Source organism: Anolis carolinensis, chromosome 1 (assembly GCF_035594765.1).
Source record: "Anolis carolinensis isolate JA03-04 chromosome 1, rAnoCar3.1.pri, whole genome shotgun sequence".
Lineage (NCBI taxonomy): Eukaryota > Metazoa > Chordata > Lepidosauria > Squamata > Dactyloidae > Anolis > Anolis carolinensis.
Window position 1 is genome coordinate 329739776 of NC_085841.1, and position 12214 is coordinate 329751989.

General features: G+C 41.0%; 1 protein-coding gene and 1 non-coding gene across 2 annotated transcripts; both read right to left on the bottom strand.

Moving 5' to 3' along the window:
• Positions 1-1169: 1169 nt before the first annotated feature.
• Positions 1170-1333, bottom strand: LOC134295733 (U1 spliceosomal RNA). The gene has a single exon (XR_010002370.1). It is a non-coding gene; the product is annotated as a U1 spliceosomal RNA (small nuclear RNA).
• An 808-nt stretch (positions 1334-2141) lies between these two features.
• On the bottom strand, positions 2142-8108 carry prox2 (prospero homeobox 2). Its single transcript, XM_062967430.1, has 5 exons — positions 8097-8108; positions 7046-7106; positions 6532-6644; positions 4163-4357; positions 2142-3933 (listed from the first exon to the last, which is right to left on the bottom strand). The coding sequence occupies exons 1-5, from the start codon at positions 8106-8108 to the stop codon at positions 3754-3756; spliced, it is 561 nt and encodes a 186-aa protein (XP_062823500.1). The 3' UTR covers positions 2142-3753.
• Positions 8109-12214: the final 4106 nt, after the last annotated feature.

Here is a 12214-nt window from a genome sequence, read left to right on the forward strand (position 1 = left end):
TCCAAAATACTTGGAGGGCCCAAGTTTGCTCGTGCCTGGTGTAAACAATGTGTGGAATGCTTCCCTTTATACTTCTTACATACAGTGTTCCCTCACTTTCCAGGTTCCAGGACTACCCACAATAAATGAAAATCCGCAAAGTAGGGACACTATATTTATTTTACTATTTATACAGTTATCCAACACTCGCTTATCCAACGTTCTGGATTATCCAACGCATTCTTGTAGACAATGTTTTCAATACATCATGATATTTTGGTGCTAAATTCGTAAATACAGTAATTACTACATAGCATTACCATGTATTGAAGTACTTTTTCTGTCAAATTTGTTGTATAACATGATGTTTTGGTGCTTAATTTATAAAATCATAGCCTAATTTGATGTTTAATAGGCTTTTCCTTAATCCCTCCTTATTATCCAACATATTCGCTTATCCAACATTTTGCCGGCCCGTTTATGTTGGATAAGTGAGACTCTACTGTACATTATTTCAGTAGTTATACACTATTTTAAGTCTTTATCAACCTATCATGTGTTGATAAATCACCTCCTCCTTCCGTTGCTGCTTGGGCTCCTTTTCTCTGCCCTCGGCTTTTCCTTCCTCCCTTCCTTAGGCTGTAAATTGTAATTTTTTATGATTTATAATAGTCTTTTAGAGTTTATTGAAAAACCGCAAAACAGCAAATCCGCCAAAAGTGAACTGCGAAGTAGTGAGGGAACACTGTACTACAGTTTATTCTTGTGTAGTTTCCTCAATGGATAATCACAATCGGCATTTCCAAAATATTTTATTTTTTCTATTGCTAAAATGGGTGGGCTGTTATGAAGGAGCAACGAAAATAATGTTATGGTTGGGGGTCACTACAACATGAGGAAACATTAAGGAAGGGGTCTTGGCATTAGAAAGGTTGAGAACCCCTGAATTAAGCCACTCAAGCCTGAGGTGCTAATATGACTGATTTATATACTTATCAGAATCAAGAAAGACTGTTAAAAAAGCACAGAACGGGGATTGTACAGGGCGTTTATGGATGTCAGTCCTCCACAGGATGCAATGAACTGGAGAACTTTAAGACTCTCGAGACATACATTAGACAGCATAACAAGATGCAATAATCAAACAGTCTCGTGGAGCCGCTCAAATCTATTTTTGAATACCAGAAAACCAGGGGAAAGCGCGAACGCAGTCCCCCACTACCACAAATTATGCAGTCGAGTTTCCCGCATTTGGGGAAATCGCAGGGGTCAGCACACCCGGAGTGCAATGGATGAGCCTCACCCTGGGAAAACCTCCTTCATGATCAAGATGTCTCCCCTGCCAGGTAAGTATGCTTTCTGCCTCGCCTGCCGCCTACCCCACCCGTGCCGCATACACTCTAACGTACGGCGGGCATCATCTCTCCCCTGCACTCAACACCTCATTTCTTTCCTTATCGAAGTAAACCCCAAACCGCGGGCAGGGATCCCCTTCCTCCGGCTCCTAAACCCCGAAACGCCCGGGTCTGCGCTCTCCCACACTGCCCTGCGGTGGAGCCTCATTTGCATCTTACCCGCCCCTTCCGAGCTGAGCTTCGAAAGGGAGACAAAGAGAAACGGAGGGAGCGCCCCCTGGCGGGAGAGAGAGAGATAGAGAGAGAGAGAGGTTAAAGTAAGTAAAGTAAGTACCATATACGATAGCTTTCAAAAGGATTGGCATCTTTGACAGGTTACTGTCACGCCCAAGGACAGGTAACTTCTCACAACTCAACATGCAGAAAGGGTGACATCTGGTCAGAAGTCAGACAGAAGGATTTAATCTACACAGAACTGGTTAAACATTACCAATTTCCTGGCCTTGTGACGGTTTAATAAGAACTTAAACGTGGCAAATCGGTAATTGGGGTTAAGAAGAAAGAACAAGTCATTTCTCTTTGCGTTTTTATTACTCCCAAACCCCACTACAATACAGATTATCCCCTTCCCTTTGCTTAGAGAGGGGGGAACATCTACTAAGGCCGGCCTGGGCAAACTTGTTTCCAATTCATGGTGACCCTAAGGCCGGCCTGGGCAAACTTGGGCCCTCCAGGTGTTTTGGACTCCAACTCCCACAATTCCTAACAGCCGGTAGGCTGTTAGGAATTGTGGGAGTTGGAGTCCAAAACACCTGGAGGGCCCAAGTTTGCCCAGGCCGGCCTTAGGGTCACCATGAATTGGAAACAACTCGAAGTCACAACAACAACAACAACAACAGATTGCATACTCTCCAACATTTCACAGACGAAAACGAGAACACTTGTGGACAAGCAACATCAGAGTGAGGTCAAAAAATAAGAACGAGTTTCGCAACTCCTTTGAAGTCATGCCATAAAGCCAACATGGAACACAGCTATTGTATATATACATACACTATATGGAAACATATAAGGTTTATGGAAGAGCATTGATCCAAAACATTTGGTTCAGATAATCAAAAGTGACCAGATGAAGCAATAAAAGTCTGTTTACACTTAAGTTTAGATGAAACTGGGAAACTGAATCTTTCTCACATTGGAACAAAGCGGAAAGGGTTTGACTGATGCAAAACCAAGGATGGTTTGTAGAGATCGTTCAGTTGTGATAAAGAGTGTCATCATCTTGCTGTTTGTTAAGAAATAGAAGTACTATTTGAAAGACTTTTCTTTGAAATCAATGGTTAGATGGCTGGAAAACCTGACAATGAGGAAGAACATAGAAGTTTGGAATCTATTGGGAAGGACAAGATTCCACACTTTTTGGATGAGTTCACTGGGCAAACATTATTTTGTACTTTGAACTCAGGGCCCTTCCACACAGCCATATAGCCCAGATTATCAAGGCACAAAATCCCATGATATCTGCGTTGAACTGGGTTATCTGAGAACTCACTGCCATATATTCCAGTTCAAAGCAGATAATGTGGGATTCAGCTGTGTAGAAGGGGCCTCAGTTTGCAGTAACTGAAGTAAACTAAGGCCCTTCTACACTGCATTTAAGAGTATATTTTAGTTTCATTGCTTTTACTGAAACTTGGTCATGCCTGACTTTTGCTAGGCCAAGAAACTATAAGACTACAGCATAGCTTAACATTACAGGCTGGCCCTTATATCCATGGGGAATTTGTTCCAAGAATGTGTCTGGATACACAAGGCCATGGGCAATAGCAAGCTCTATTGAAATGAAGTACTTCTGGCGCAAGAAAACCATAAAGTCACACCAGGGGACCTCAAAAATGCCTAGCAAGGTCATATTTTGTCAGACAGGGATATATGAAACCACAGATCCCATGTAGATACAAAGGTTGTACTTTGTATTGTGTGTGTGTGTGTGTGTGTGTGTGTGTGTGCGTGTTTTATGTATATGGAGAATAATATTGGCTATAGAACCATTAGGGGCCAGCAGAGAGAAATAGGAAGTTCCTAGCTGCAACTATGTATTTTACTCCAAATAGTATTAGGAGTATTGATTATACTATCATCTTTCAGTCCCCTTCTACACTGCCATATAAATCCAAATTATCTGCTTTGAACTGGATTATATGGCAGTGTACTTATATAATCCAGTTCAAATCAGATAATGTGCATTATCTGCTTTGATAATCCAGATTATGTGGCAGTGTGGAAGGGGCCTTGGTGAATTCAGGTTTCATCTTGTGCACGCAATTGAAGTTTCACTTTAATTCTGACCACATTTGACTCAAAGGACCACAACATCTCACACTCACACGTCAGGTGCCATGATAGCATTATATTAATCTTAGAGTAATTCCTTGGGGCAATTGGAGGATTTAAATGCATCTGGGATCTCACTATCCAGTTTAGAAATTATTTTGTAAATCGGCTTTTTCCAGGAAGGGTCCAAGTCCTTTCCTTCCCTGACGGCATTAAAGAACTCCTGAAGGGTCAGGCTGGCAACATCCAGGAAAGCATCAGGAACCTGTCAAGAAAAAGAACAAGAGGTTAGGGATATGAAACATACGATTTGACATCTACACATGCGTCACACTGGTTTGAATAGAATATGGTGTCCTTTCCCTTTAATTTTCCTGTCCTGGAATAACAAGGTACACCTTATGTCATAGGGATGCACTGTTCAAAAATAAAGGCCATGTTCTCAGAATAAGACATAGCCCTTGAATTGAGGAATACATGTTGGGTAGGCTCACCTCAAAATCATTCCCTTTGTTGTAGTGCACATTCAGGATCCGGAAGAGCTCTGAGCCTCTGGTCACAAGGAGGCGGCTGGAATCCGCCACCCCTTCCAAGAGGGCTTGCCTGGCACACTTTTCCATCTGGATGTAATAAAATTCACGGAAGTTGCTAAACCACTTGATCAGCTGGGAAGTGATGCAGCGGGTGAACTGTGGAAACAGCATGGACCAGTCATTGCCGTGGACCAGAATTTTCTTTCTGAGTGGAGTAGGCTTTGTGTGACCAGTCTCCATTACTAATGCAGCAACCCATTCATTGTAGTCGTTTGTTTTTATCCACTGTAAACCAACATAACATCTTGCATGGACATTTTAACTGATTCCAGTGGAAACAAGGAAAGGAATTGAGCAGTTTGTTATGACTTAAGCATATATGAAGAAGTAAATTCCAATCTACATAAATAATGGGTCTTTCCACACTCTATCATTCCATTTTAACAGCCATGATTCTGTCCTATGACATCCTGGGATTGGCAACTTAAAGAGGAATTTATCATTCTTCGTCAGACAACTCTAGTGCATCCCCGACTACAAACTCCAGGATTCCTTAGGATGCAGATATGGAAGATAAAGTAAAATCATAATAATATAATGATAGTAAAATTTTATTTCTAACCCACACCTTGTTAGAACTGGTAAAAATCAGTAGGTGAGTGTGTTATCTGAAAATGCAAAGCACGAAGATGATTGGTTGGGTTACACCCAGGGAGCTAACTGAGCCTGGGAGTTTTGGCAACAGTTACGTATAGTTTTCTGTGCAGGAGCATACCAAGAGAGGTTTGCTTCTGGGCTGCTGGAAGAAGACCTTTTAAATGGACACCTAAGGACTACTTGAATCTCTCTCTGAAAGGATATTATGTGAGTCAGTGCAACTGTCCATATAACTGTAAATATGTTGCTCTGCATTTTGAAGAGTAAACTTCTTGTTATTTACTGATAATCTGCATGGGATATCTTTTCTCTGGCAAGACAGTGTGTGGACTGGTCAAACGTGAACTACATGTGATTTTCAATCCGCCACACACCTCTTTCCCTGAAGGGACTCAGGGCGGCTTCCAAGCGTAACACAAAACAAGGCAAGCATTCAATGGGCTACAATTACATCACAGGAAAAACTGTGTGGTATAATAACTTGGTTTGTCTTTAAATGTAAAGTTAAAATGCCATAACATACATGTGTCAAACTCGAGGGCCATGGTCCAAATCTGGCCCACCAAGTCATTTTACATGGCCTTCTAGATGCTGGACTACAACTATTATATTCCTCATCATTAGGCATCATGAGTAGAGCTGATGGAATTATGATATGGTAACATTTGGAAGGCTGCAGTTTGTTCTGTTTAGTCAGGATAATGGGGCTGAATTTAGATACAAGGCTTGTGGATATGATGCCTGGCCTTAAAATATCCTTTAGCCCTTTCTCAACCTCAGAGCCACAAGTGCTGTTGGGTTGCAATTCCAATTATCCCTAGTCCGCATGGCAGATAATGAAAACTGATGGGAGTTGTTATTCCATAACATCTAGGGACCCAAATTGTATGTGTGTGTGTGTGTGTGTGTGTGTATATGATTAGCCCTCAGTAGCATGATTCTCTGTACATTGATTCAATGACCTTTTGAAGGTAACTCAAAGGCTGATGTGGCCCTAGATGAAAATGATTCTGACACCCCCACCATAACACATGAAAAGATAACTGCTCTGCAAATGGTCACTAGGGGTCACTAATATTCCATTAACTGGGTTTCTGTGAGTTTTCTGGGCTGTATGGCCATGTTCCAGAAGCATCAGGAGAACTGGAATGCTTTAAATCTTTCTATAAAGTTTTGGTTGGCCTAAGTAAAGATTCTGTCCTAATATCAATTTGATGGTTTTCTTAATGACAAGTTTGTTATGCATTTTTGAATAAACCCAAACAAGAGAGTGTTACTCCTTGTTAGTTTAACGGTTATTTTAATTATGTCCCACCTTTCTCCATAAAAGTTGGAACTAAGGCATCTCACAGCAAAAAAATAATAATTTAAAACATTTCATCCAAATAACAGATTGGGCTGGAGACAAATTTGATAGGCACAGATAGAGACAGAATCATAAAGTTGGGGAGTATCTAAGGGCTATCCAGTCCAACCCCCTGCCATGCAGGAGCACACAATCAAAGCCCTCTCAATAGATGGCCATCCAGCCTCTCCTTAAAAACCTCCAGGAGAGGAGACACTATCACGGTCCAAATTGAATGGTGCAGTCTAAAATTATATACTTTTGGAAATACTGACATGCACACATGCATATTCGTCCTTGACTGATCCATGAAGAAAAATATTTTTACCTGGACATCCAGAAAATAGGCTCTCAGCAGAGAAGATGTGGGATACCGAGAGAAGAAAAACATCAGCTTAGCCTTTTTCAAATGACCGGGTGTCAGGGCTTCCTGAATGTAATCTGGAGTCAAGGGAAAATCACTTGCAATTCCTATAGACAACCTGAATTACATTCATCATATGTTGCCAATCAGGTTAGCAGATCAAATACAAGGCAGAGCTACTATAGCTTCAATCCTTGACAGACTGAGATGCAAAAGGTACCATAAGTCTCAATGATGCAGAATCAAGGCACCTGCCCTCTCCATCATCCTGCTCTCTGTCCAGAAGGCAAAAGCCATGTTTTGAGTGAATAACAGCAAATGAAAGTTCAGGTTTTGAAAGTGAGAGAGGATAGATACCTTCATTCTGCTTTAAGGTGTTTTAAGGGACTTCATACTACTCCATAACCATGCTGTAAAGGATTGGGTTATAGGAGCCTCATCCCATATTACAGCTTAAACCCCTAATTGCCAAACATACCTGCTGGACCCTTCTTTTGCTGTGCAAGGGTGCCATCAAAGAGGACTTTGGGGGCAGAGATCTACGGACCCATGCAGCAAAAGTGCCCATAAATGTAGCAGGCTGGTAATCCTCTCCAGGAGTAACACAATTTGTTGGTACCATTTGCAACCCTTTGCTTGAAAATCATTATTCTGTAAAGAACTGCACAGAAATCTGAGGAGGTTTGATCCTTCCTGTCATAGCTTTGCAAAAATTAGAGAAGTTGTCTTGGAAGAATTTGCCAATTTTGCATTGCTTTTAAAGGTTCCGTTGTTCTTTATAAGGTTTAGAAGACGTCACTGTTGGGCATCTTGTTCTCCCACATTCTGCATGTCACTGTGTTAAATCAGGATGACATGGACTGATAGGTCTAAGTGCCTATGCAAAGAACTGTCTTCCTAGCTCTATTATTACACAGGTCTATGGGAGAAACTTTAATTTACAGTCATCCCTCCATGTTTGCAGTTTTGACTTTTGTGGATTTGATAAATTACGTATTTGATTTAAAATGTTCTGTAAATCTCTAGGTCCTCCTGTTTGACCCTATGGTCAACACACCTGTAGTATGAGAAGTCAGCAAAGTCAGCACAAAATAGCCATATATGCCAGAGGCTCCAAATCAAGAATGGGCTATTTCTGCTCCTCCAGATGTTGCTGGACTAAACCCATCATTCCTCATCATGGATTAGGACCAGTAGTCATTACAATCCAAAAACCCCTGGAGAGTCACAAGTTTGTATTCTTGTGGTAGAAGAAGATAAAAGAAAGCCTTTAAAGGATATATGTATTGAGGGAAAGTACACCCCATCCATCAGAGCACACATTTCAGCAAATGCTGCCTTTGATGTTGGAAGAGAGGCCAAAGTTTCTATTTCCACAGGTTTGCAGGTTGTTGGATATTGTTGCTGTCTCATGACAGAGGACTTCAATTTGACTGGTTGCTGTGGCATATCTAAAGACTCTGGGGAAGAGGCCATTCTCAGTGTGGGACTGAGCCAATGGCTATCTGGACCACATAGTAGCATCTTACCAATAAGGCCATCTTTTTGGACCTCAGGGGAGGTTAAGGGATAATTCCCACAGAGCACATGGCAGGGTTTTCTTCCAGGTTTTGAGTGAATGGAACAACTTGGAAGGACATGAGGTTTTTCTGTGAGTGTTGATATTGAGTCTTCATGGGAAAAGATCTTTGGAAGCCATTTCCTTGATGGATTTCCTCCAGAACCTATACATTCTCTTCCAGGAGAGGACACTGCTTCTGGGGAGCCAATGGGCAGCTGGGACTGGAGTCCTGGAGATTTAGACAAGACCCTTTTCAAGACGGAGTCCACAGCCTGTGTCACCCCTTGCATTAACTCCTGTTTCAAAGTATTTGAAAGAATGATTTCGTCTGACATTGGAATATGTGAATCCATAATTACAGCTTCTTTATCTGAAAATTCAGACCTTTTCAACACAGGGATATTGTTTCGGAAATAATCTCTTTGTTGGCCATTCATGACGGCACAATTACTATTGTCCCTACTTGGTCCAAATGTTTCCTTCAATTTGTTCATTGTCTCCATACTCTCTTGACTCAGGTTGGAAAAATGGAGTTCACAAGGCTGGAAGAACCTTTCTTGAAGTTGCTTCAGCTGATGTTCCAAAAGATTGAATTGATTTTTCAGATGGAGATATTCCTCTGACTGGATGCTGTTCCTATCAGATCTTGCCAGCGAAGTTTGCTGCTGAGGAAGTTTCTGTTTTCTCTTGCTATCTTGATAGCCCTTCTTTGTTTTATCAGCATGGTGCTGATCTTCCAAAGTACAAGGCCCCATTGTGTTTGGCATTGTGTTCATTCCCTGGATAATGTTTTCAACCCTGGCCCTCTTAGCTTGTAAAGGATCGTGATGGAACTGACTAGAGTCACTCAAGGCATAAGCAGGTAACTGAGCCAAAGAGGAGGGAGGTCCCTGAGAAGAGGTGTCATTCCTGCCACTTGGCAACGGTTGATCTTTTTTTGGTGAGGAATGGAGAAGACATTTTGGATCCAACTCACCGTGAGCTTCTGACTGGCTAAGGAGGTATGATATTATGGCTGCATAGTAAGACGCAGAAGGAAATAAATAGTCTCTTTCAACACAGTGTTCTCCATTCTGTCTGTCTGAGTATCCAGAACTGAGATTATAATTATATAGGCTGGAAAGAGGGTTTCCATTCATGTCTTTTTCTTCTTTGAGGTGACAAATTGGCATCCAACGAAACACAAAACAGCAGAGATTATTGAGGTAGTAAGATTAGAATTTTGTCACAACCCACAATTTTGAGATCAGAAAGGTGGGAATATTTTACACTTCTGATAGGTCAGAACGCTAGAACAGCCAAAAAAAAACAACAACCAAACAACTGTTAAAGAATTATTCATAAATTAAACAAACACACACACATACACACACACACTGAAATTATTCTCATCTTGTTTCAAGAAAACCCACTTTTTTTGGCTCATAATCATTTACCTGGTGGAGGAAAAAGAAAAATCTGATATTTTTCAATTTTCCCCAAAGTCTTTCTTATACAATGATAATTAATTGCTCAGATGGAGAGAAGAGTATCCCAAATGGATACTCTAAACTCAATGAATCCTGTTCATTGATTATTCTGACTAATGTCTGATGGGAGTTGTAGTCACAGAATCATAGAATCGAAGAGTTGGAAGAGACCTTGTGGGCCATCCATTCCACCCCCTGCCAAAAAACAGGAAAATCGCATTCAAAGCACCCCCGACAGATGGCCAAATCCTCCAGAAGATATCACATTAGGAATAACTGTTTTCATTGGGTTACACATCAATAACTCCAAACTGTTCCTATCTGTTCTCAGGCTTAATACCGAACAAGACGTGACAGATCGCTCTACTATAATAAGGTGTAGTTTAAAATGCCTTAGGCATCTAACAAAGACTTCAATTGTATACTATGTTATAATAAGGTGTGGTTTAATATGCCTCAAGATGCTAGCAAAAAACTTGCTTTGTAAATTATGTCTCATATTTATTACAGGGTTACTGTTTTGGAGATACTGCCTCAGGTACTAAAATTTTGGGAGGCAACCATTCAGTATATTTCTCCCTTTAATCCTCCCATCCCCACTAACATTCTCCAGTTTCTTCAACCTTTATTCTAAAGATTTGTCCAACATAACCAAAGCACATCATTCTTTTCAAACTTGTCCTCTTTCCAAAATTAAAAGACCTAATGAAATTCTGAAATCTTGTTTTAGGGCATATAGTATCTCTTCTGTGCTAACAGGACCAGACTAACATTAAGGTAAAGGTAAAGGTTTCCCCTGATGTCAAGTCCAGTTGTGTCTGACTCTGGGGGTTGGTGCTCATCTCCATTTCTAAGCCGAAGAGTCAGCATTGTCCGTAGACACCTCCAAGGTCATGTGGCCGGCATGACAGCATAGAACGCCGTTACCTTCCCGCCGGAGCAGTACCTATTGATCTACTCACATTTGCATGTTTTCGAACTGCTAGGTTGGCAGAAGCTGGAGCTAACAGCAGGCACTCACTCCGCTCCCCAAATTTGAATCTAGGACCTTTCGGTCTGCAAGTTCAGCAGCTCAGCACTTTAACACACTGAATCACCAGAGGCTCCCAGAAGGTTTAGGAAAATTGACCAAGGGACACATGTTGCTACCTTGCTGAATTTTGCACCTGAAGCAGCCGCTACACTTTTCCCAATCTCTGTCCCTGTATGTGTGTCAGAAAATGTCATTCATGGTTTCGTCCCAAATTTAGGGCCAGTTTCTGCCTAATCCTATTTATATTTATGTATAGTTATAAAAAGTATATACAAAGTCTGTCTCCCCATGCATTTATGTCATGATATCTGTCAGTCTTTCCCAATCTGATGCTGGACTACAACTCTCATCATCCTGACACAGATGCTTAAGGGCAATTTTTGCCTGGGAGGTTGGCTAGGGAAAGGTAGTTCAATATCTCTATGGGGCCCCGGGTTAAAGAAGACTCCTCCATGATACAAAATAGTAAGGCAGAATTCACATTGCCTAAGACAGGCAATAGCAAACCTCCTACAAACAAATACTGCTAAAACAACCTGCAATGGGGTATTGCTGGAATCATTATAATTTGGAATCAAGTTGAATTTGCACAACACACATTGCAGTTTGGATAGTCTGGTGCCATTTAGTTTTGATTTAGTGAGATACTTAGAATTCTCTACTGCTTTAGAGCTCTCTAGAAAAGAGTTCTAAGTGCTTAATGAAACTACAAATCCAAGGACACTATAGCATGGATCCAAGGAAACTAAAGTAGCATCCATGCACTATAATTGCATAGTAAAAACCTAAAAACAGTGAGTTGCTGCGAGTTTTCTGGACTGTATGGCCATGTTCCAGAAGCATTCTCTCCTGACGTCTTGCTCACATTTATGGCAGGCATCCTCACAACCTCTGAGGATGCCTGCCATAGATGTGGGTGAAACTTCAGGACAGAATGCTTCTGGAACATGGCCATACAGCCTGGAAAACTCACAGCAACCCAGTGATTCCAGCCATGAAAGCCTTCGACAACATACCTAAAAACATTCTCTCATGGTATGCAAACAACTAGACATCCTTTCCAAAAACAGCCTCTCTCTAAAAATGCATCCCAAATAATATCTACAGAATTTATTTGTATGATCTCTATGTGGTTCTCAAATCCTCCTACCAGATAGATGGTTCTTGGGTGCATCTACTTGGTATAATTAATGCAGTTTGATGTCACATTGATCGTTATGGCTGATTGCTATGGAATCCTGGGATGTGAAGTTTGATGAGGCACCAGCCCTCTTTGGCAAAGTAAAGCTACAACTCCCATGATCCCATAGCATTGAGCCGTGGCAGTTAAAGTGGCATCAAACCAAATTAATTCTACAGCATTGATGCACTCCTTGACTATCTTAACTGTCTCTTTATCCTAAACTGCCTTGGATCCTGCATTAGGACAAAGGAAGGAAAATAAATAAAGTATCAAAATGTTAAAAAATATGTACTTTTATCTACATCAAAATTGTAATTACGAAGAAATTAAACAAGCAACATAAAACATTTAAAAAGGAAACCAAACTGAGTGTTTACTATCAGAGAGCTATTTTAAAAAGC